This window comes from Nyctereutes procyonoides, unplaced genomic scaffold (genome assembly GCF_905146905.1).
Source record: "Nyctereutes procyonoides isolate TBG_1078 unplaced genomic scaffold, NYPRO_anot_genome, whole genome shotgun sequence".
NCBI classification, from domain to species: Eukaryota; Metazoa; Chordata; class Mammalia; order Carnivora; family Canidae; genus Nyctereutes; species Nyctereutes procyonoides.
The window spans coordinates 8,386,168-8,412,818 of record NW_026575037.1 but is presented as its reverse complement, the minus strand read 5'-3'; the positions used below and the strand labels follow the sequence as shown (position 1 = coordinate 8,412,818).

The 26,651-nt window shown below is 38.7% G+C and overlaps 1 protein-coding gene across 1 annotated transcript; it reads left to right on the top strand.

The window, feature by feature from the left end:
- Positions 1–18,053: 18,053 nt before the first annotated feature.
- LOC129505792 (60S ribosomal protein L21-like) lies at positions 18,054–21,446 on the top strand. The gene is made up of 2 exons (XM_055319029.1): positions 18,054–18,536; positions 21,384–21,446. The coding sequence occupies exons 1-2, from the start codon at positions 18,054–18,056 to the stop codon at positions 21,444–21,446; spliced, it is 546 nt and encodes a 181-aa protein (XP_055175004.1).
- The last annotated feature ends 5,205 nt before the right edge of the window (positions 21,447–26,651 follow it).

Below are 26,651 nucleotides of genomic sequence, written 5' to 3'. Positions count from 1 at the left end.
ATGTTGTTTCTGACTTACAGAGACCTGTAGGACTTAGCAAGTTTCATATTATTAGTAGAATAAATAATTTGCATATATATCTTGTCTCTTAATTATTTTAGGAAGAAAATAAGTCTCAGAGTAAAAAAAAAGTTGTTTTTATTTACAGCTAACACTTTTTATTAAAGAGGGCTAGCAATCATTTTTAAATTACAGAGAATTTTATGTTGCTCATCAAAACAGTACAGAAAACAAGCTAACAGAAGTGCTAGATACTGCTACAGGGATACTAACTTGCTTGTTTGCTTCAACTAGATCCTGAAGGGACCAACAATGAGAAAGTAACTGTGTGTGTGCACACATGTGCCGGGGCATGCCCACATCTTCCCCTAGTCTTTCATGGATACTCCAAAGAAAAAAGACAATTGTTAACAGGGAGTATAGGGTCCCCAGCCCAGTAGCTTTCATACATTGGGGGACTCAAAAATATGTGTGGAGTGAATGGAATTACATCTGCCAGAAAATTTTCTGTAGTACAGAAGACAGCTACCAAGTTTCTGTTCCCTTGAAACCAATGTCATCTTCATTAAAATCTGATTATTATAGGGGCACCTGGTTGGCTCAGTGGTTGAGCATCTGCCTTTGGCTCAGGTTGTGATCCTAGGGTCCTGGGATCGAGTCCTACATTAGGCTCCTTGCAGGAAGCCTGCTTCTCCCTCTGCCTGTCTCTGCCTCTCTCTGGGTCTCTCATGAATAAAGAACATCACTTTTCATTTGCAGAGGTAATGCCCAGTGTCTATTTTTTTGCCAGGCATTATAGCTGGAACTGATGAGAGAATGATTAGAAAGACACAGTCCCTGCCCTCAACTGGGAGTGATACATGAAATGACAGTCATGAAATGGTGTAATGATAAGGGGAGCCAAGCAGCTGGGAGAGCAAGAGGGGCCCTTGGCTTTCAAGAAATAGAGCAAGGTTTGGAGCCCCAGGGGAAGCTTGTAGGGAGGCAGGAAGTCCAAAGCATCTTTCCTTTTTTTTTCTTTTTTAGAAACTTTGTATGATGGAAATTTTCAAATATATACAAAAGTAGAGAGATGATCTGATAATTATTTACAAATGGCAGGTTTTTTTTTCTTTTAAATATTTTATTTATTTATTCATGAGAGACACAGAGAGAGAGGCAGAGACACAGGCAGAGGGAGAAGCAGGCTCCATGCAAGGAGCCCGATGTGGGACTTGATCCTGGGTCTCCAGGATCACGCCCTGGGCCGAAGACAGGCGCCAAAACCACTGAGCCACCCAGGGATCCCCAATACAAATGGCAGTTTTGTTTCATCTGTACTCTCCTTACTGCCCCCAAAGCCTCAATGGACTATTTTGAATCCAATTCCAGGCTTCATATTATTGCCTCCATAAATATTTTGGAATCCAAAAGGTAAGGATTCTTGTTTTTATTTAAAAAATACTATAACTATGATACCAATATCTTACCTAAAAATCGGTAATTATTATTTCTTAATGTTTTCTTTTTTTTCTTAATGTTTTCAAATATCCAGTTAGATTCAAAGTTCATTTGTCTTAATTTTTTTTTTTTTTGAGATTCAAACAAGGTCTACACACTGCATTCTGTTGATATTGGAGTACGTTTTGAATGGCATGAAGAGTCACCCAAGGCAATATGCAACACAGGTAGGTAGCAGCTTTTTGTGTGTCTTGTTCACTGCTTTGCTATTGCAGTTGTAGTAGTTGTTGCTCACTGTTTTGGTCACTCAGTGCTTTGAACAGTACTTAATACATAATAGCTGCTCAGCAAATACTTGTAGAGGTGGATGAAGAGGGGAAGGATGCATTTCAAGCTGAGTGGACAGAAGCAAGTGTGAACATCTGAAGACCTAGGAGATCATTGTGTGTGTGTGTGTGTGTGTGTGTGTGTGTGTGTTTTCACACCACCGAGTGATTCTCTGACAGCAGCTGGGTATCTTACAATTCAACTCAATTCGAACACTGTCTACCTAGAGACTGCCTCATCACTGTAGCCACCCGTCACAAAGTCAGCTTGTTACCTGTGCTTCTGACTAACTGTCTAAAGATCAGAGGCTCCCACAACTCCCTCCTAGTGTTTGATTCATTTGCTAAAGTGGCTTCCACAGCTCAGAGAAACATTCTACTTACTAGATCACCAGTTTGTTCTAAAAGAGTACAATTCAGGAACAGCCAGATGGAAGAGATGCATAGGGCAAGATATATGGGAAGGTATCCAGAGCTTCTGTGTCTCTAAGCAAGCAACTCTCTCCACACTTCCAAATCATCACCAGCATCAGCTCTCCGAAGTCTGTCCTTTTGGAATTTTGTGGAGGCTTCATTGCATAAACATGGCTAATTAAATCATTGGCCTTTGGTGACTGACTCAACTTTCAGCTCCTTTCCTCTCCCCAAAGGTGGAACCGCAAATTCCAACCCTCTATTCACAGAGTGGTTCCTAGGCAGCCAGCCCACAAACTTAGGTTAATAAAAGTCATCTTATTTACAAAGACATCTTTACCTCTGTCAACACTTAGGGAACTTAAAATGGTTTTAGGAATTTTGCACCAGGAGCAAGAGAAAGACCAAATATGTATTTCTTATTATAAGGCACACTATCGTAACAGTACATTTTGGGAATAATCCATTTTAAATGTGGCTGGAGCATAGATTTTGGGTAATGGGAGGGGATGCGACTGAATCCACATAGAGACCAGATCATGCAACGCTAAGCAGAGTGATTAGGAACTTTCAGAGGACTTTCAGGAGTGGAGTGACATGATCAGATCCTCATTTTGGAAAGACTGACTTCTAGTTATGCCTGAGGGATTAATAGATCCCTTGCACATTCAAAACAACATCAACCAGACAATGAAAGTTAATTAAAGAGAAAGGAAATATTTATTATAATGTTTCCCAAAGCGTTCTGGGAGAGCCCTCATCCTTAGCATAGTGAACCTCTTCAAATCTTCTCTCCTAAATTTCTCTCCTGCTAAAATCTGTCATGTGAACTCAGGTCACACAGGCTCTCTTGAATCCTTCACGCTTTATCCTTCCCTCATCTGTTTTGTTTTCCTGTCCTCTAATATAAATCCAGATGGGCTTCAGGCTTTGTCAGTTTCCCTGAGTCTAGCAGGCCAGATGGAAGTCTCCTTATCTCTATGGGAGGCAGTTCTTATTTTTTAATTTTTATTTCATATTTTTTAAATTTTAAATTCAATTATTTAACATATAATGTGTTATTGGTTTCAGAGGTAGAAGTGGGCGATTCATCAGCCTTATATAACACCCAGTGCTCACTACATCAAGAGCCCTGCTTAATGCCCATCACCCAGTTACCCCATCCTCCCGACCCCCCTCCCCTCCAGTGACCTTCAGTTTGTTTCTTGTGATTAAGAGTCTCTTATGGCTTGTCTCCCTCTCTGATTTCATCTTGTTTAGTTTTTCCTCTCTTCCCTTATGATCCTCTATTTTGTTTCTTAAATTCCACATATGAGTGAGATCATATGATCATTGTCTTTCTCTGATTGATTTATTTCACTTAGCATAATATCCTCTAGTTCCATCCACAACATTGCAAATGGCAAGATTTCTTTTTTCTTTTTTTCTTTCTTTCTTTCTTTCTTTCTTTCTTTCTTTCTTTCTTTCTTTCTTTCTTTCTTTTCTTTTTTTTTACAAGTAACATCTTGTCTCTGTCACTCTCACAGTACACAAACTTTTCTGGGTCCTGTAGCACCTGTTTGAGTGACAGTGAGATTCTGACTACTGCTTTTTTCTTCAAGAGTGCAAATCCTAGTTATTACACTTGAAATCAGTCTCTTTCCTTTTCCACTAGAATGCAGTTCCGCCACATACTTGGAAATTCTATCATCAGTGCTTTGACAATGTGTACAGTCAATGGGAGCATCACTGCTCAAGTCAAAGAATTTTGCCTGGGTGCCACCACATGTGGTGAGCAGCACCCTGGGGCTGTTCTGTGAACACAGGGAGAAGATGCTAGGCAGGAGGGAAGCCAGGCTGGGGAGATGTCAGGCAGAAATCCATAAGGAGACTCCCAAGGAGCTGGTTTCTGGCAGAATAAAGATTTTAGAAGTGCATAAGAGTGTATCTACTCAGGATTATACCTGATTTCTGGGGACTGGATTGTTTTGGATGAAATTTAGAATAGCTAGTGGTAAAACACTGTTACATACTTTGGGCTACTTTATATTTGTGTATTTTATAGCCTACTAATTTGTGTTATTGTATTGAAACCTTGATACTTATTTTAGAATTTTATTTAAGCACCATGGGCTTCTTAAAAGAAATCTTTATAAACCAATTATGAGAGGTTTTTGTTCCTTTTCTAAGCAGCTGCCACCGCACTCTTTGCTTTTATTGGATTTCTTTTAGAAACATGCTTATTTTGAAAAACCTTTGGAGAACTCCCATACTAAAAAAATTCTTAATATCTCTGTGAAAGACACCAAAAATATCCTTTGATGAATGGCTATAAGGAGGGTGTCCTTCGATTTAGAATTAGTACAAACTTGAATTGCTTCAGTGTGATATATTTCCAAAACAATCTTTTTTCAACTTAGTTAAAATTTAAAGGATCATTCTCAAAGGACTATTAAGGGAAACAGATGGGTAAAGTACTAAATTTGGAGTTAAAAAAACTTGTACATTGCAATAAAATAAGTAAAAGCATGAGTTTCACTGCTTGCCTTCCACTATCAGAAAGGCCTTTTCACAACTTCAAAAAGATATCAGTGTTCAAACGTTTTGCAGTTACTTCTTAAATTTATGTTAATCCATGACACAGTTGATAAAGAACAAGAGGTGAAAGAGACCATTCATAAATTTTGTGGACATGCCTAGCAAATCTGACAATAAAGGAGAAATTCAAGTGAATTGGTAAACTGTTAGACCCCTACTGATTTCACCTGTCACTTTGCTTCTCTTAGTTTCACAGATGATGAAAAGTAACTTGAATGTGGTTGGCGGCAGAGTGGACACCAGAATGTCACCTCGGCCATCACTCAGGGAAGTCTTTTCTTTCTTTCTTTCTTTCTTTCTTTCTTTCTTTCTTTCTTTCTTTCTTTCTTTCTTTCTTTCAAGATTTTATTTATTCATTCATGAGAGACACAGAGAGAGAAGCAGAGACACAAGCAGAGGGAGAAGCGGGCTCCCTGCAGGAAGCCTGATGTGGGACTCCATCCTGAGTCTCCAGGATCACACCCTGAGCCAAAGGCAGACACTCAACCACTGAGCCACCCAGGCATCCCTCTTTTTCTTTTTTATACTATGCCTCCCCGGGATCCCTGGGTGGCGCAGTGGTTTGGCGCCTGCCTTTCGCCCAGGGCGCGATCCTGGAGACCCGGGATCGAATCCCACGTCGGGCTCCCAGTGCATGGAGCCTGCTTCTCCCTCTGCCTGTGTCTCTGCCTCTCTCTCTCTCACTGTGTGCCTAGCATAAATAAATAAAAATTTAAAAAAAATATACTATGCCTTCTCATGCTTCTCTTTGCTTTAGAAATGACTACTCCAAATACGTACCAATTTGTTAGTTTTCAAAGGGTTAGACTGGGAACTTGCAGGACATGTAAAGAAAGTTGGATTATATCCTAAAGGTGATGAGTGGGAAGTTATTGATGACTTTGGAGTTATAGAAAGCTCTGTCTTCCAAACCTCATTATTCTTTGCTTAGGTACTTTATGTCATCTCTCAATCTCTACATCTCCTCATTTCAATATTGTCTCATGGTATAAATGATAGAATTGCTAACTGTGTCATGTGGATGTTGGTTCAGAGGTTCCTACATTTAGATTTTAGACAGACTTGTAGCATATGTGTGTACTTACGGCTTTGAAGTCCTTCCTTCCACTAAAAAGGAAATACATTGCAGAATGGTATATGGCTTCTGGCAAGAATACCATTTCAACTGTGTTTTTTCAGCAAGGATCTTTTTTCCTGAGTCTGGTATGAATTATGACTCCTAACACTGGATTTATTTTTATAGAAAGCTCAATTTATCTTAGAAACTACTGTTAACAGCAGTGAAAGCTAAGGCCAAATATTGATGCACACTGTTTTAATGGCAAGCACTCTATTTTCCCAACTTTCATATATCCATTGAATACTACAATGTTACTGAAGATGATGAGAAGGTGATGGAAAATTGTGGTCTAACAGAACTGGGCTTTCTTAAGGTAACCAAAAGGGCTAACACAGACCTTACAAGTTAACCATAGGTTATATCAACCTTCTTCTATTTTTTTTTCTTTTTCTTTCTTTCTTTCTTTCTTTCTTTCTTTCTTTCTCTCTCTCTCTCTCTCTCTCTCTCTCTTTTTTTTTTTTTACTCTGGATTGTGTTCAAATCAGCAAGCTCTAGGAAAGGACAATCTATTCACTAATCCTCAACCACTCATTTTCATTGATTAAATAATAAGTCTGAAACTCCTAGAGCTACTTATAATAAGGCAAGCACTATGCTGAGTATTTTATGTACACTCACTTCAATAACGTGGAAATATATACATTCTATTCAATGTATAGAACAAAGGGAAGATTCTTTTTTTTTAAAGATTTAATATATTTATTCATGAGAGACACACACAGAGAGGCAGAGACATAGGCAGAGGGAGAAGCAGGCTCCCTGCAGGGAGCCTGATGCAGGACTTGATCCCGGGACTCCAGGATCCTGCCCTGAGGTGAAGGCAGATGCTCAACCACTGATCCACCCAGGCATCCCCGAAGGGAAGATTCTATGGCAAATATCGAACATCTGCATTCAGCATGATAGGGGCATCAAAGCTGAAGGATTCTCAATCTGGGGAATTACTGGCATTTGGGCAGTTCAATTTTTTGCTGTGTGGGAGGCCCCCAAAAGGTGAGGTGTGTAGCATCTCTGGCTTTGGACCACCAAGTGCCCATAGCACTCACCAGTCAATAATGCGACCTCCCCCACCCCCTGCATTTTCAAATGCTACTAGAGGGATGGTCCCTTCATGTGGAGATGAGATGATAACCATTCTCCCTTTACTCAAACCTCCCTCTAAAAAGAATTTTAGAGGAAAGATCTCAACCTTTTTGTCTCAGGCAAAATTCCAGACCAATTTACTTGACTGACCTAATGAATAAGGCTCTTCAGGCTACTATATTAGTGTGAAAAGCTGAGGTTATCAGTAACCCACCCCCTTCCTTTCACTAGTTTGGGACACGGTGGTGTGTCCATAGAGGGCTGTATTACAGTTGCCATAGAGCAGTAGTTCCTAAATATCAGTGTGCTAGGAATCACTTAGAATGGGGAAAAATTAGAGAGAAAGACAAACCATGAGAGACTCTTAACTTTGGGAAGCAAACAGGGTTGCTGAAGGGGAGGTGGGGGGGGAGGGGTAACTGGGTGACGGGCATTAAGGACGGCACTTGATGTGATGAGCACTGGGTGTTATACTATGCATGTTGGCAAATTGAATTTAAATTAAAAAAAGAAAAAAAAAGAATGTTTATGACAATGTAGATTTTGATTTAGTAGATTTGAGTCAGAGCCCAGGCATTTTGCAGAACTACTCCAGATAAATGTGATTCAAGTTGCCACCTATTCATCCTATCTATATACTCCCTTAGAAGATTTCAACTCCAAAAACCTCTTTTAGACCAACTGGCAATAAAACTCCCTTTAATAATAGTGTGTAGGAGACTGGAAAGATTCTAGTATAAGTTGATAGCAATAATAGAGGAAGAGACAGCAGTGGTCTTAAGTATGTCTTTTGACAGAGGGTAAGGGCTCAGACCTATCTGAGGAAGAGGAAATAGTCTGGCCCCTAAGAATGGCCACAGTTTGTGAGCTTTCTTTACCTTCCCCAGAGGTAGGAACATGGGACATGACCTCTGCACAAAAATGGTTGAGAATGGAGAAGTAGTTGAAGGGTATGATAAAAAAATGCATTCTGGAATTCATCATCATTCCTGGTTGATACTCTATAGAGGGAGGGTATTGTGTAAAACCAACTTCAAATGGTAGCGTATTGTCTGTGACAACTGCCATAGCTCCTCATTTATAAGGCTGGCCCCAGCAAACCTGAGGAAGGAGGCAACGTTTGTCTTTAGTGTCCCATTCCCTCTTTCTTCACTCTGCTTCAACACTCCTTCCTCTTCTGTCATCTCCTAAGGCCTACTAAGGAAGCCCGTCAGCCCTATTTTTCCAGAAGCTCATTCTCACCTAGTGTGTATTAATCTTTACTGGTGGCCTAACCAGGAAACAAATTAAATTTTTCCTCTGGGGGGCATTTATTCCAAGGGTTTCCTGAAACATTATAAGCCTTTATCAAACAAAAGATGAAATGCAAATGGTGAGTTCAAGCACCTAGGCAATGGTATTAGACAATCTTTTCAATAACTCTGAAACAAAATGAAGTGTCATTCATAAGACTAGTTGTGTGACAGTGTGAGTTAGAACCTCATCTAAGTCATGTCAGGGTGTTGGAGGGGACTTTGAATGATCATGTGGTCCATCTGTACGCTTGTAGGCATATTAATACTTGGACTTGCTGGAGAAATGACATTTTTTCCTTCTTTGCACCACTAAAGAAAGTTACAAAGAATAACAATTATTCTATCACCACAAAGTCCGATCAACCATCATTTCTCTCTCACGTGGACTGTAATGGTAGTACCCCCAATTGCACTGACTCTTGCCACTACTTCTTTGCCATTGATGTTGCCTCCTCAGCCCGGGACGCCACATCTGTTAACCTGTTTGGCACACTGAACCCCAAGTGATCTTCTACAAATGCTAATTAGACTATGCCAATCCCTTGATTAAAACTGTCTTGTGGCTTCCCACTGTTCCTAGGATGAAGACCTATTTGCCTAATCTACAAAGCCCTTCACGTCCTGACTTAGCCTTAGCTCTCACCTCCAGCCTCTGGTTTCCTTTCATACCTTCAGATGTGCCATCATGCTCCTGTTACTTTATGACTTTGCACAGGCTGTGATAGCTCCTATAGGCTTTCCCATTGTCACTGTATTGTGTGGGCCATATTTTTTGTCCATTATACCAATCATACCACTGTTTCTCTTTTTCTATGTATTCATGTGCTTATTTGATTAATGTTTGTTTTCCAAACTAGACTATAACCTCCATGAGGTGAAGACCTGGATATCTTTTACTCCTAAGTATATTCCCAGTGTCACATAGAGACCACAGGAAGTTTACCATGAATATATGCTTAATAAATGCATGAGCGATTCTTTTTTTAAATCTAACTTTGGGTTAAGCCCATTTTTAGTCATTGAAAGTGGTGGGGAGCTTCTGGCCACTTCCCTCTAGCTCTCCCTTTGCTTTTGGATATAATATACTATCACTCTGACGGAAGTGCACAGATGCCTCATTAACACGGAAACTGGGCAGAGGTTAATTTTAATGTCCCTAGATTAGTTTATTAACATATGTTGTTAATTTACTTAATTTTCTTCAATTTGTTAATTATCCCCTTGTGTTCAGACTCCGATTTGGTAACTGGAGAGGGTTAACTCCACTGTATAGGAGTTTAGAGCCCGTAGAATTTTTCCATATTAGAAAAAAATTTCTTTTCTCTTTCTTTCTTTCTTTCTTTCTTTCTTTCTTTCTTTCTTTCTTTCTTTCTTTCTTTCTTTTCTTCTCAGTATAGAAATATATCAGCAAGAAACAGAACAAAGAAGTAAATGTTAGAATGAGCTTTAAGATGGCAATAAAGAAAGTGGGAATTAGAACTTTCAAGAAAGAACCAGAAATCTTATGAGAAATTTTTATTTTAAAAGAACAACGTTGTTCTTTAAACGGTACCAAATTATTTTTACTGAAGCTGAATCCAGTACAAACCCATACTGTATCCTGATCAAAGTTTCTCCTGTGCTTAGATCTCAGAAATTACTGCTTACATCTGAATGTATTTGTTTATTTAAGAGTGTCTGTAATTTTTCAAATAAAAATAAATAAAATAAATAAGTAAAAGTAACCGTTTATAGAGTACCACGTACCAGACACCTTACTTTCAGTATCTCATTTGGTTCTCAGATACAGGTTATGATTATTTCCCCCATTTTACAGATAAGGAAAATACGGTTCAGAGAGTTAGGCAATTTGCCGGGACTCACAGTGTTGGGCAGATCCAGATTCAAATCCCAAGTATGGCTGATTCTAAATCCAGTGCTCATGTCTCACTTCCTCTTTAAAATGAAATCCCAGCATTTGCTAAGGTTTAAGGATTTCCCCTGTTTTCACAGGCAAAATCACTTAAAGGAGTGGTTCTCCAATTGTGATCCTCAGATCAGCAGAATCAGCATCATTCTGGTGATATGCTGGAAACTCAAATTCTCTGACCCTGCCCCAAAATTAGTGAATGAGAAACCATGGTCTAGGTGGGATAGAGCCAGTTATTTGCATTTTAACCAGCCCTCCATGCCATTTGGCTGTGTATGAAGTTTGAGAACCACTGCCTGGAGGAACTGAGACCCGAGCAGCCTTTATTGCTATCTAAGCTGGTAATTGATCACCTGGCTCACACATCATATTGGCTTTCCAGATGCCACACCTGGAGAATGCTTCTCGCTCTTTTTCAGGATCCCCAGCAAAGCAACCAGTGCATGGTGACCTGAAAGTCTTCCACAGACTTTGTTTTGGTTTGAAATGGTGGCACAGAAGCTTATGCTGGTTGAGTAAACAGGCAACATTTGAAAAAATTTGACCTGGATATTGTGGTGGATTGCAAAAGGTCACTGTATTTTTTGGTTCACGTTTGTATATGTCTCCACTTCTGCTCTCTTCCAGATCAGGAAGCGGAAGTTCTAAACTACCAAGGAGCCGACTCTTGGTATTTCCGGCCTTGCTGAGACCAGAGAGTAGCGGAAGAGACAAATCTTTCTTGTTAGAGTTCCAATTTGATTTCCAAATCAAGGTGCACAGGATCAAAGGTCTCCTGAGTACAGATCAGCATCCCAAACTTTGATGCTTATCTAAATAAACAGCTTGGAACTCTGCTCTACTAGTTGTAACACAGACAGGTGACTGAGATAAAGAGATAAATCAGCTGCTTAGGAATGAGGGGAAATTCCCACCTAAGAGCTGGAAGCAACAATATTTGAGCTTGTGATTGCCTTCCTTTTTAATTTTCTAAGGTGAGGTGATCAACACCTTTAATAAATGGAAGAGTGAAGGTCTTAGTACTTGAGTAAGCTAGGAGGGAAAACAATGTCCACCAATGGATTCTTTCATTATGATAAAAAAAATAGCAGAAGAACTTTAAGGAGTTACCCTGACAAGAATTTTGGCTGCAGTGGAACTAGTTAATATACTTGTTACATGATCTCTACAGTAAGTTAAAACATATGGAAGTAGAAGAAACAGAAAAGATCACACCATATTTTCTATTTATTATAGCTTAGATTTTCTCTTTCAATTGTTTTTTGTTTGTTTCTACGGGGAAAAATAAGTATTCACACTACGGGTAATCAAAGGAAAATTAGATTATTTTTTTAAATAGTGAAACTTCTAGAGGAGCGAACCTGGAAGATAATTTGTGAATCAAGCAAGTGCATTTGGTGCATCATTGGGCAAACTGATAAAACCCATGCATCTGAAAGGGAGGTGAGGAGTTTCTGCTGTCACCAGAGCTTCCTTCACTTGGCAAGTTAGTCCCACCACTCTCCACAAATGAAATGAAACTAGAGGGTATTTTAGTCATACTCACAATGTGGAATCTTTAGAACCACATCTGATACTTCTGTTGAGTTTAAAGGTACTGAAAATTAGTTTTCAGGACCAGCCTTCCAAAATCTGGACTAAAATAGTTACATTAGCCCTTGTTAAATGTATTCACAGTCAAGCAATAAAACAGTAGTATTCTCCTTACTTTATATCTAAAGCTTGAGATTTCTAATCGATGTTCCCACTTTGCTGCATGACATTGTGTTGCTTAGAGCTTCCTGAAGTACTTGCACGCCATATACACTTCTAATCTATATAAGAGAACACTGATAAACAATGTCCTTTTCTTTAGCTTAAACCAATAATGTCAATTTCTGCACCATCTGAGAACACAAATACTTCTAATCTTGGATCAGAAGCTCTGGATTCTCAGTTGAGCCCAGCCATGAAACTACTCTTTGCTTTAGATCTCCACCTTGTGGTTAGATGTTTAAAGTGTAGATTGCTCTGGATTTTATGATCCTGGTTTACGGATTCTTCTAAAAAGGAAGTCAGGATGGACATTGTCTGCAAATATCTTAGTTGAGATGATGTCTGAAAATAACAGAGGCTTACAATTGGGTATTTAAAATGGTATCATTCAGAGTTAGCTTATTTCAAGATGATTTTTTCCCATTGAGGCACTTGTTTGCCACTTTGTTTCCAAAAAAGAAACCTTAAGAAACCCTCTAAACCTTCTAAACCTTTAGAAACCTTCTAAAAGGTTTCTTAAGAATTGAAGAGACTAAAAAATAATATTAATAATTGAAGAGACTTTCAGAGACCTTTTAAGTTAGTTCTGGTATTGAAGGAGCCAGTTAGGGGATCCCTGGGTGGCGCAGCGGTTTGCGGCCTGCCTTTGGCCCAGGGCACGATCCTGGAGACCCGGGATCGAATCCCACGTCGGGCTCCCGGTGCATGGAGCCTGCTTCTCCCTCTGCCTCTCTCTCTCTCTCTGTGTGACTATCATAAATAAATAAAAATTTATAAAAAAAAAAAAAAGAAATTACATCTTAGGGACTCCTGGGTAGCTCAGTTAGGCATCTGCCTTTGGCTCAAGTCATGATCCCAGGCTGTTCTCCCTCTGCCTGTTGTTCCCCCTGCTTGTGCTCTCTCTCTGAGAAATAAATAAAATCTTAAAAAAAAAAAAAAAAAAAAAGAGGGCAGCCGGGGTGGCTCAGCGGTTTAGCACCTGCCTTAGGCCCAGGGCATGATCCTGGAGACCCGGGATTGAGTCCCATGTCGGGCTCCCTGCATGGAGCCTGCTTCTCCCTCTGCCTGTGTCTCTGCCTCTCTCTCTCTCTCTCTCTCTCTCACTCTGTGTGTGTGTGTCTCATGAATAAATAAATAAAATCAAAAAAGAAAGAAAGAAAGAAAGAAAGAAAGAAAGAAAGAAAGAAAGAAGAAAGAAATTACCATCGCAGAACACTGGGCAGAAGCACAAGAAATACTCTAATGTGTGGTTTAACCTGGTTCAAGAAAGGAGACAGGTGACAACTAGAACATCCTATTATTTCATTTTCTAAGTTGCCTCATCACAACATAGAAAAGACTTTAAACTTATTCCTAAGGCTATGCGTGTGCCTGCCCTTTCACCTTGGGGCTTTCATGTCACTCCATCAAGGCTTTGCGCATGAGAAAGTTGAAGAAATGGATGGACTTTAAAAAATTATGATGACAACCTTCTCTCAGGTTTGGTGGTAGTAGGGCTGACCTCAAATGCTGGCACTTCTGGGAACTTACAGTGTGGAAGCATGAAGTGCCTTTTACTCTCAACTCTGGACTTATGAGTTAAACAGTATTGTGGGATGATGGGGATGGGGTCACATTCCATATCCTGGCACAGCTGAATGAACGAACTGAAGCAACCTAGCTCTCTTCCATTTAATCTCTTCCCCCTTTCCAGGAATGAGCCAGTAAAGACAGCTTGTGATAGGTAGGAAGGTAGAGTGGATATGAAAATGAAAGGCTCCAGAGCTTTATGTAATCTGCTAATAACAGTGTGTGAAGAGTACAGGACTTTAGATCAAAATTACTCATAGCCCTGTCATTTGGAAGTTTTTAACTCTGGGCAAGTCACAAACTTCCTTGGCTCTGTTTCCTTATCTGATAAATGGGGAAGTGGTACTTATCTTTCGTGGTTGTTAAACCATATATGTAAATATTAAATTAAATGCTCATGTACTAATTACGGAGGCAGCCCAAGAGTCCATCAATAGATGAGTAGATAAAAAAAGATGTGGGGTGTATATGTATGTGTGTGTATATATGTGTATATATATATATATAATGGAATATTATTCAGCCACAAAAAGGAATGAAATCTTGCCATTTGTATCTAGAGAGTATAATACTAAGTGAAATGGGTCAGTCAGAGAAAGACAAATACCACATGGTTTCACTCTTATGTGGAATTTAAGAAATAAAACAAATGAACAAAGAAAAAAGAGACAAACCAAAATGTAAACTCTTAACTACAGAGAACAAACGGATAGTTACCAGAGGGGCACAGGGGTGGAGGGATGAGTGAAATAGGTGATGGGGATTAGAGTCCACTTATCATGATGAGCACTGGGTGATGTATGGGAGTGTTGAATCACTGTATTGGACACCTGAAACTAATATAATACTGTATGTTACTTTACTGAAGCTAAAATGAAAAATAATAAATGCCCATGTACTAAATAACATTAGACCCATAGTGAACACTCCATAAAAGGTAGATATTTAATGAATTGTAGTAGTATTATTCTCACTGCTGTTTATTATGACTTTGAAGGTTATATTTTACCTTCAAAATCTAAATGTCCTTTAGACAGAATGCATCAAAGAGAGATTTTTTTCCCCTCAAAACAGTGATAAGTTCTATAAAAATATTACCAATGTTAAGATTATTTATCATTTTGGATGATAGTCACAGCAAATGTATAAATAAGCCTGTAAATTAGATAAGATTAATTCCATCTTTTTTTTCAAATCTTAGGTATGATCCTCAAATTTTAAAAATTAAAACTCAAATTGACTTTGAAGAGTCCATACAAGCCATAGTTTTTAGCACCTATAAACAAAAATGTATCATTTGAATTAATATTAATACTGTCATTATAAATGACAGTGCCTGGGTGGCTTAGTTGGTTTTTAGGGGGTGTCTGGGTGGCTCAGTCAGTTAAGCAGCCAATTCTTGATTTTGACTCATGTCATGATTTCAGGGTTCTTAATTGAGCTCTGAGTTGGGCTCTGCACTGAATGGGAAGTCGGCTTGAGGATTCTCTTGCCCTCTCTCTCTGCTCCTCCCCCCCCCAATAAATCAATCAAGCAGGGGGAGTGGCAGGCAGAGGGAGAGGGAGAAGCAGTCTCCCTGCTGAACAGGGCACCCAGTGCGGTGCTTGATCCCAGAACCTGGGATCATGACCTGAGCCGAAGGCAGATGCTTACCGGACTGAGCCAACCAGACGTCCCATTGTTTTCCCTATTTTGTACCTAATAGATTCATCATATACTTCAATATTTGTTCATGGAAACAAGGATCATTAGCCCATGAATTATCCATAAAATTTTACATGCAAATATGAGTTATCCAAACCCTTCTTTATTCAAAATATTGAGCATGTAAACCTATGATAATTCACATGGCTTAAAGTAGTTATGGATTAAGCAGAAATTTGGCTCCAAGTGTTGCCGAAAGGTTTCTATGTCGTTACATATTAACAAGGTACAAATCAGGTTAAACCAACAAGCCCACTCTTTCAGAATCCAGCTTTGTTTATTCTCCCTTGTTGGCAAGAACACTGGAGTGAAACTATTTCATATGTGTGAAGTAGCCAGATATTGTGAGCATGTGGTAACATGAGCCTTATCTCTCGGACCATTAATACAAATTGGAATAAGTGAAGAAAGGGAAGCCGATAGCAACTGTTGCAGCGATTCATTGCAAATATAGTCGAATACGAGATCTTAGAACTTCTGCCAACTTATCTTGCTGCAGCAAGTGGCAGCTGTACTTGATCATGCCAGCAGCCTGAACACAAGAATGCCCAGTTCTAGGAAAACACAGAAAAACTAAACTGATTTAACAGACGAATTAGAAAGTGATAATTCACATTGCCAAATATTTTTTCATTTTGTAAACGATTATGGTAATTAAGTTCCTAATAAGATTTCTCAGGGCTGCTATACATATAAGTTTTAGAAATAAATTTATAACTCACATGCAAATGTAAGATGAACACATGTCAAAGATTTTATTCACTCACTTATTAGTGAGGAGGTTGGAAGATGTTAAGACTGGGTCAAAGAGGGTTTGAAGACTTCGGGTACCTATAGGCAATTTAATAAAGAAAAGTTAGAAGATTATTGAACTAGATACAAAAACTGGTTAATATCCTACAGGGCAATAAGCATAACCTTTGGGATTATCTGTTCTCCAAAACACATTATTTGCATCTCTACTAGACAAAAACCTATACAGTGCATGGTAGCATCATTAATCAGCAGTAAATACTAAATTAAATAATGACATGTCCTAAATAATCCTTCGATGGACCTTCAACCATATGATACAGACAGGGCTTGCCATCCACTTTTTTTTTTCCTTTGTCCAGTTTTGGATACTTTTCCTTCACAAGGCATTTAATTTTTAACAGATGTATGATTTTTTTTGGTAATATAGACGTAACATAAATATGTATGTAATGATATAGAAAAGGAACTCAAATTATTAGATAAGAGCTGTGTATAGAAGAATGGAGACTACTGGCAGAAACACTTTGAAATGAGGCAACATAGTCTGAAGATCCTCTTGGATGTACTACTACCATTTATCAAATGCTCTTGTGTGTGTGTGTGTGTGTGTGTGTGTGTGTGTGTGTGCTAGGCATAACATTAGATTAGTACTGTATCTAGTACTCTGTAATGACCCTGAAAGTAACTCTTATGATAAGACAACTGCTGATAAGGGAGCTAGACAACTTACCTGAGGTCAGGTATCTAACTGGGTAGAAGAGTCATCCATGGTCTAAATCCTCGATTTTTGGGCTCTAAACTTGTACTTTATAGAGGTTACTCTATACTCTGCCATCTGTTTGCATTTCATTATGAAGATAAAGATCTTAACATTTTCCACATTTAATTTTTATCTTATTTTATTTAAATTCAATTAATTAAGGTATAGTTAATTAGTCTCAGATGTAGAGTTCAGTTATTCATCGGTTGCATATGACAGCCAGTGCTCATTACATCAAGTGCCCTTCTTAATGCCCATCCCCCAGTTACCCCATTCCCCCACCCCCCACCCTTCCAACAACCCTCAGTTTGTTTCCTATAGTTAAGAGTCTCTTATGGTTTGTCTCCCTGATTTTGTCTTGTTTTATTTTTCCCTCCCTTCCCATATGCTCCTTTGTTTTGTTTCTTAAATTCCACATATGAATGAAAATATATGATAATTGTTTTTCTGTGATTGATTTATTTCACGTAGCAGAATACCCTCCTGTTCCATCCATGCTGTTGCAGATAGTAAGATTCCATCCTTTATTGTGGCTAAGTAATATTCCATTGTGTATAAATACTACATCTTTTATCCATTTATTTGTTGATGGCCATCTTGCCTCTTTCCATGGTTTGGCTATTGTGGACATTGCTGCTACAAACATTGGGGCTTAGGCACAGATATATTTGTCTCCGTATGAAACCTGGAGCTGATATTTCATGGAGATTTGCTGATGGCCACTGTGCAAGTGCCTTGTCATCGTCTTATTTGATCAACACAGCAACTCCACGAGGAGGATTAAAAAGCACCTTTAGTTTACAGGCAAAATGCAATGATGTTTAACCAGATCACTATTTGTTCTAATTTAGGAATCTCCAAATGTCTGGTGGCATAGAATATCTGTATAAATTCTTTCAGTTTATAATCCATGAGAGACTGTGTAAATGTAAGAACATATTGACATTTATAAGACTATGCAAATATTGAATAGAAAAAGATTAAACAGAGATGTGAATCATATACCATTAATAGCTTTCCTAAAGCACTGCGAACATTTCATTGAGATAAATGTATCATTGGTAACTGCTAACTTTTGGAGAAGCTTTATTATTATTTTTTGCTTGCTTTATTATTAGGAAGGTGCAGAGACTAGTCCAATAATTTGGACTTTCTGACTACTGGCCCTGAATTCAGGAGCTGGTGTTATATACCCTGATGTCCTTCCTCTCTCCCTCCCTCCTTCCCTCCCTCCCGCCTCTCCTTCTCTTCCTCCTCCTCCTTCTTAATCTCTTTGCAAGAAATATCTTGGCAGGACAAGAAATTTGTCCTTAGCGGAACTGCCATCTTTCAGTAATTTGCCAAAATGACCAACACAAAGGGAAAGAGGAGAGGTACCCGCTATATGTTCTCTAGGCCTTTTCGAAAACATGGAGTTGTTCCTTTGGCCACATACATGCGAATCTATAGGAAAGGTGATATTGTGGGCATCAAGGGAATGGGCACTGTTCAAAAAGGAATGCCCCACAAATGTTACCATGGCAAAACTGGAAGAGTCTACAATGTTACTCAGCATGCTGTTGGCATTGTTGTAAACAAACAAGTTAAGGGCAAGATTCTTGCCAAGAGAATTAATGTCTGCATTGAGCATATTAAACACTCAAAGAGCCGAGATAGCTTCCTGAAGCGTGTGAAGGAAAATGATCAGAAAAAGAAGGAAGCCAAAGAGAAAGGTACTTGGGTCCAACTGAAGTGCCAGCCTGCCCCACCCAGAGAAGCACACTTTGTGAGAACCAATGGAAAAGAACTGCTGGAACCCATCCCCTATGAATTCATCGGCATGATAGATGTAAAGAAAATAAAAGACCTCAGGATTGTAAAAACAAAAACAAAAAAAAGAAATTTGTCCTTAAGAAACACAAATTTTTCATATTCACATTTCATTTTCTACTTTTTTTTGGTAGAAAATAATCCCAAATACTTATCATGGTGTTAATCTATTACTGTCACCTTCCTGTATCTTGCCAGGAGAGAATGTTGGAATTCATGGGTAGAGATATGTAGGCATCTATGTTGTAGGAAACCAAGGATATTTAATTTAAGATTTGTGAGGTTTAAGTGAATACATGTGTTAGGTACCTTGTCTGGCCTTTCTAACCCATTAATTACAATCTATGTATCTATTCTACGTATCTATTGGTTCTAGAATCTTACCGGACCAGTGCATTGGAGAATCACAGAGTTGGGAAGGATCTATAGAGATGATCATGTCCAAATTATCTTTCAGCGAAGTTATCTCTTTCACAACATCCCTGCTGTCCAATTGTCCAATTGTAGGGCATTGCCTGTGCCTCCTTGGACTCTTAATGACTAACAGTGTGTTAGTTTTTCTAGGGCTGCCGTAACAAATTACCACAAACTCTGTGGCTTAAAACAACAGAAATTTCTTCTCCTACAGTTCTGGAGACTAGAATACTGAAATTGGCATCTAGATGAGAATCATTCCTCATTACCTCCAGCTTCTGGTAATATCTGGAGATATTCTTTAGTTGGTGGTAGCAAAACTCTGGTCTATGCTTCTGTTGGTGTTTCTCTTCTTATGGCTGTCTTCCCTTCTTATAAGGATACTGGTCATATAGGATTAAAGGCCAACTCTAATGAACTCATCTTAATTTGGTTACCTCTTCCAAGACCCTGTTTCCAAATATGGTCACATTAGAGATAGCAGGTGTTAGGACCTCAGCATATCTTTGGGGTGGGGCTCACAATTCAATCCATAACACACAGTATAACTGAAAGAGCTAAATGATTTGCCTGGGTGTAATCATTGCTCGTACTTCTGTTCTTGGCTTCTTGACTAAGAAACCTTCACATTTATCCAGTCCTGAAGCTTAGCCCATTATTCTTTCATTGTGATCCCCCCTCCCCTACTTGTCTGACCTGGTGTTACAGGGAGATCCCAGATCCGGTCTTACCCCAGACTTACCCCAGATCCAGTCATAGCCATTCCAAAAAGCTTTTTCTCTTGTAGGATAGGTTAAACTGTTAAAAGCTCTTTTTTATCTTTGGTACAAAATCTGAGTCTGTATCATTTCCAGCCTTTGGTCCTATTTTTTTCCCTGAAGTAACAAATAAAACCAATACATTTATGCTTACAAACAATGCCATATTTTGTATCACTATAATTTACAAAGAGATTTCATATTGTCAAATTAAACCTCAATAAAAATACTTGTAGATTAACAAAATGAATTGTCCATGGTCATATGAACTTTGAGCTGCAAAACTTGGATTCCTTGAAAGTCTGCTGATTCTATGGCCAGTTCTTTATATTATGGCTTAATTGTAGTCCTCTTCCTTACCACACTTTTATTTATTTACTTTAAAATTTTTAATAAAAAAAATTTTTTAACAGTGAGAGAGAGCACAAGCAGGGGGGGAGGAGCAAAAGGAGAGAGAGAAAATCTCAAGCAGGTTTCATGCTCAGCGTGGAGGCTGACACAGCTTGATCTCACAACCCTGAGATTATGACCTGAGCCAAATCAAGAGTCAGTCGCTTAACTAAACCACCCAGGCACCTCATTATCAGACTCTTTTAAATATTTGATCAAACATTCACATATCCTACTTTCTAGTAGTTTCATTCTTAGTTTTATTCCTAAGATCAACTTTTGTACAAATATTCTAGGAGATATATATGAGAATATTCTTGGCAACAGTATTCACAAGAGCAAAAACCTAGGAAAACCTAACAGCCTGTTGACAAGAGGTGGGCATAAGAGTATACTTATTCAATGGACTACTATTTAGCAGTCAAAATTATTGAACAACAGCTTTTAGGATGGATAATACAAATATAATGTTAAAAGAAAAAGTTCCAAAAGCATTCATTAAGTATGATACCCTTTATAAAGTAAAGAATAAAATAAAATTAAAACTCTACTTTAAAAAAAAACAACAAAAAAAAAACTCTACTCTTAGGCTTACTTGGAGATGAGATCTAATTATAAAAGATGAAAGGAAGGGGTAGATAAACATAAGATACAAGACTGTGGTTTAAATTTAATGCAACAGGGAAATGCATGGTAATGAGCACATACTGGTATCCAGTTACTATAACTGTGTAACCACCCAAAACTTAGTGTCATAAAACAACCATTGAATAATAATGTTTACAGATTCTATGCATCAGAGATTGGGCCAAGAAACAATGGGGATGTCTTACGTTTGCTCTGTGGTATCTGAGCCTCAACTGAGAAGACTGGAAGGATGGGCTGAGTTTTTGGCAGTTGGGAACTGGAATCATCTGGAGATGTTAAGCTGTTGATGTTGGCTAATGGCTGGAACACCTATTTGTGGCCTCTCCACATGGATACTCAGTGTGGGAAATTTGAGCTTCTTCACTTCATGATGGCTGCATCCCAAGAGCAAACATCCGAAGGAAAAAAAAAAAGTGCATGTCATCTTTATGATCTAGTGTAGTTGAATAGTGTCACTTTTGCCAAACACTATTGGTCAAGGCAGTTTCAATGGTTCAGTTTCAAGAGGAGGATACATAGAATTCACCACTCCACCTGATATAATTTCAATATCATATTATAAGAATGGGAGTTAGTTTTGTAGCCATCTACCAGAGATACCTTGTGGCCACTGCCAGAGTAGAAGTAAATTATTTCCAAGTTCTTATTTTCTTTAGGGTGGTGGGTTCATGGGATCTCGCTACATCATGAAAAACAGACAAGCAAACAATCAAGCCTAAAAATAAATAATTAAGAACACTTGAGGATCAGTGAAGACAATGTGTCTTAAACTAAGTATTATGATTCCTATTCTTTTATGTCTTTGGAGTCCAATAAATAAATAAAAACAAACATGAAGCTTATATTCATCTCCCTCAACTTGGATGCCCCAAATCTCTTAAATCTTCCTCATCTGGTGTGCCTTTAAAACTTCTCACCAGGCAGCCTGGGTGGCTCAGCAGTTTAGCGCCGCCCTGAGCCCAGGGCCTGATCCTAGAGACTCGGGATCGAGTCTCACGTTGGGCTCCCTGCGTGGAGCTGGCTTCTCCCTCTGCCTGTGTCTCTGCCTCTCTCTCTCTCTCTGTCTTTCATGAATAAATAAATAAAATCTTAAAAAAACAACAACAAAAAACTTCTCACCATCTTTGTCATGCTCTTCTCAACATTCTCCAATTAATCAACATTTCTGTTAAAGCGTCACATTGAGAGGGCAAAGATGGATTCTAGCTAATGCAGAATACAGTGGACTATTTACTCTTATAAACCTATATGGAATATTTCTATTAGTACTAAGATTTACATTAACTTTTTAAGTAGCCATCTCATATCATAGGCTCATACTGAACTGAGGTCAGTTGAAACCTTTGCATTATTTTTTTCATGCTGTGACCATATCATATTTTTCATGTCATTGAACCCAGATTCTCTCTTCTTGAATTTTTAAATTGTTTTAATGAATCTTATATAGTCATTTACATTTCTCTGTGTTAAATTTTAAATAGATTGCTTTCAGTCCATTTTTCAGAACTTTGAAATAAAGTAGAATGCCCATTGTATTATCTAGTGTATTAACTGTCCTCACCAATTTTGCAACCTTTACAAGTTTGATTAGGATGCTGATTATGTTTTGATCTAAGTTGATCAGAGCAGGTCAAAGAGTAAGATCCTGGTGGGTTTAGGATAACATGATTTGTTTTTAGTGATTCCAGGCTCGCTTGCTTTCTTTTTCTCTTCTTTCTTTCTTTCTTTCTTTCTTTCTTTCTTTCTTTCTTTCTTTCTTTCTTTCTTCTTAGATTTTATTTATTTGAGAAAGAGAAAGAGAGCAGAAGCAGGGGGAGGGGGAGGAGTAGAGGGAGAGGGAGAAGCAGATGCCTTGCTGAGCCAGGGAGCCCAGTGGATGGGTAGGGGGGCTCAATTCCAGGACCCTGAGATCATGACCTGAGAGCCAAAGGCAGACACTTAACTGACTGAGCCATCCAGGTGCCCCCAGGCAGAGACACAGGCAGAGGGAGAAGCAGGCTTCTTGCTGGGAGCCTGACATGGGATTAGAACCCAGGACCCCGGGGATCACGCCCTGAGCTGAAGGCAGATGCTCAACCATTGAGCCACCCAGGCATCCCAGCTCTTTATAAAGGGTAAACAATTCATTGACTTATTTCCCATTTCAAGAGAAGGTAGATGTCATATTTGCCAGTCTATGGTTTTTAGAATCTATTTGAATTCATTTCTTCATTCATTTATATGATTCATTCATTCACTTACTCATTCATGTTACAGATGCTATACTAGGTACTGGCCATAAAAAAACAAATAAGATGCAGTCTTTAACTTCAAAGATCTTGTATTTTGTATCTCCTGCTCCCCACTCCCTTGAAAATCAGGACTTTGCCTATCTTAGGTCTTCTGGTACAGCTTCATCATCTCTCTTAAAATGCTTAAAATGGGATCAGATTTATAAATGTTGTATTGGCAAGACAAGGGTAGGGTAAGAAGAGGGCTTGGCATTGCCACCTTACTGAAGCAAGTCTTTGTGGAGAAGATGGAATTTTAGGAAGTCTTAAAACATTTGATGAGTTTTGATTAAATCTTGACTGAATTTTTTTATATTTGACATAATACAGAAATATAGTAAACTTAGAACTAATTATTAACTTGTCCTGAACCACATAGTAAATGTAAACATTTTTACTGCTGTTGGAATAAATCTCAGGATGTGAAGACCAGCATGCATCTCTCACTAAAACTAGTTTTAGTTTTTTCTTTTTAAAGATTTTATTTATTTATTCATGAGAGACACACACACACAGAGAGAGAGAGAGGCAGAGGCATAGGCAGAGAGAGAAGCAGGCTCCATGCAAGGAGCCTGATGTGGGACTCGATCCCAGGTCTTTAGGATCACGCCCTTGGGCCAAAGGCAGGTGCTGAACCGCTGAACCACCCAGGCATCCCATCAGTTTTCTTTAAAAAGGAATTAAACTTACTAAATTTTCCACTGAAAGTTTTATTTTGATATTCTGTATGTGTACATAATACTAGGCTAACAAAAACTTTCTGGAAACAGTGCCTCAGGCATTGAAGAAACAAAGTTTACACATTTTATTGTTGAACCTGCTTTTTTCTTCAAAGCGGAAACTTTTTACTGCCTGGTCGTGCTCCATTATTGTACTAATAAATCTATAGGGGTTGTAATTGAGATTTTTACTAGAAGTGAGCCAAGTTTAACTCTTTCCCCAAATTTAAGTGTTAGCATTATCATTTCACCACTAAGGTGGACTTCATTTTACCACTCAGTTATTCCTTTCAAGTTAAGTGTTGCCTGTTATGCAAGGTGCCTACGTGTGTGCATTTTGCTGCTGTTTTCTTACTTGTCTGCTCCTTCCCCATCATCTAACAGTTTATTCTTTCAGAGTGGAAGAGAGAGAAAAAAAACATTGTCATGGTTCCCTTTCCTTAGTTCTGTTGTTTCTCTTCCCAAAGATAAGTATAGGCCAAATTGAAGGTGGTGAGAAGCATTGGATTTGGGATGACTTTAGTGATAAAGTGGTTTTTCTTACGGCTTCTTGGAAGCAATCAATCACTGAGAGATTCTTAAAGAGAAAGAAAACTGAAGTAATATAAAGAGGGTGGAAATGGTGAGGCTGTAGAAGTTGTTGCCACACATTCATTTCTTCAATTACTATGCTATAATAATTATATATAATTATAAATTATAATAATAATATAATAATTATAGAATTACTAATAAAGTCCTGGATCAACTTCTCTGCCTCCAAAGAAAGTCTACTCTTTTTTCTTTTTTTAAAAGATTTTATTTATTTGAGACAGAACACAAGCCTGGGTGGGCAGAGGCAGAGGGAGAAGCAGACTCCCTGCTGAGCAGGGAGCCCAAGGTTGGGGGGCTCAATCCCAAGACCCTGAGATCATGACCTGAGAGCCAAAGAAGACACTTAACCAACTGAGACACCAAGGTGCCCCAAAAGTCTATTCTTAGTGTTACTTCTTTTCTCTTTTTCTTGTGGGGAAAGAGGGTGAGAGGATGTGGGGAGCAGACACAGGGCCAGGAGGGATGTTGGAAAAGGAAAGGACAGGTAGAAATGGGAAGGGGAGGTGGAGGTAGGATGTACATCTGTAGGAACTGAAATGAGATTTCTAATTAAATTCCAAACTTGAAAGCAATTTGGGGGAATATCTTGATGGCCAATACCATTTCACACATTATGGTGTTGGGTATTATTAGGCGAATTCAGAACTTCTGAAATTCTTTCTATACTACGCTAGAAAAGGAAGATGGACAATGGCTTAGAACTGGCTGCTTTACTTGGTCAATGGGATGATGAGTGGAGAAAAGCAGGACATAATGGCAAATTATGATTCATTGATTTATAAATTATTATTTACTAAAATTAAATACATACCTTCTTTTGGGACATAGCATGAGCTCATATACTTGAAAGAAAGATGACATTTGCCTTTCAGAAGACTCCTATAGAAGTTAATACTTTATTGTTAATATATTGACATGGTAAAATTATGGCAGTAAAGTTTCTAACCTACTCTTTTCAAGTGATTCATTATCTGTTGCCTGCTAGCAGATACACTGTTTATATTTAGCTTTCCTATCCTGTGTTTTTATCCTTACTTTATTTAGTCTTTAACTTACCCTCAGAAGCCTCCATTGGTGACTGAGTTTTTTAAGATAAGAAACGATTATTATTATTTTTCCAAAGAAAATTAATAGAAAGGGGTACCTATCTAGTCAATCTCTTTTTATCCCTTTTCTGAATAATAAATCCATTTGAAAATCTGCTGAAAGCATGGGCCTTATCTTCCTAAAATATGTATACCCAATTTTGCATACCATTTCGGAGATATAAAATTTTCTTAAAGGTGCTGGCATCCCAGTTTAGTACACTTTATTTGGGATGGGAGGCAGCAAGAGTGAGAGTGAATTATGTTGTTAGGGACTAGACGTACAGATAGATCTGATCTGGTCCAGGAACAGCAGCAGACAGGTGTTGTACATCTTTGCACAGAATTCTTCTTGATGGTGTGGGAGCTTCTTTAATTAAAATATCATGAGAACAGCTGGCCGCCAGCTAGCACTGGCAACACGACAAGAATGTCAATAAATGCATCACAGAAGAAAACTTACAGCCACAGCTGTTTCTAATGGAGACTCTGAGTCTGTAGCCCTACAGACAAGAGCTTCAACTTTTCCATTCTGCTCACACTTGCTGTAGCATCTTTAATGTTGAAAATAAACTGAGAACTTCCCCAGAATTGTTTTTAATAAAAAAAAAAAACCACTGAGGGCATTTAGACTTTGTAAAATGCTGGAAAAGTAGTTAATCCCAAACAACTCATCACATGTCTCATTGTGAGTCACTGAGAAAAAAAAAATGAGGTCCAGGACTCATGACTTGGTTGTGTCCTTTAGTAGACCACAATCCATCCCATGGGCAACGTGAGAGCGCTTGGCTCCAGGATGCAGTGTCCAAAGTGGGGGTGAAGGGGGCGCTGGCGAGCACAAGATGCGCTGCATCCCAGATGGGTCGGGAATAACCCCCGGACAAGTCAGAACACCGGTCTTCTGGTTTTATTCCCCACATTCGGCAGTCCCCCTTTCTTCCTCTGGGTTTCCTTAGCTTTAAAATGGGACTAAAGTGAGAGTGAAGTAAGAGAGTAGAGATTAACGTGTTTTGAAACCTGGCAAATCATTGATCTAATGGGAGGCGTTAGAATTTCTCCACTTTCACATAATTGGAAAATGACAGGTAAAATATATCCTTCTAGTGCCTTTTGTAGTGTTGGTGACCTACTTTGAAGTCAGAAGAAGCTCTAAAGCAGCACAGTGTGGGAGCTTATATACAGCAGTCCCCTCTTATCCATGGATCTGCTTTCTGCAGTCTCAGTTAGGAGGGGTCAACTGTGGTTTGGAATCAAGT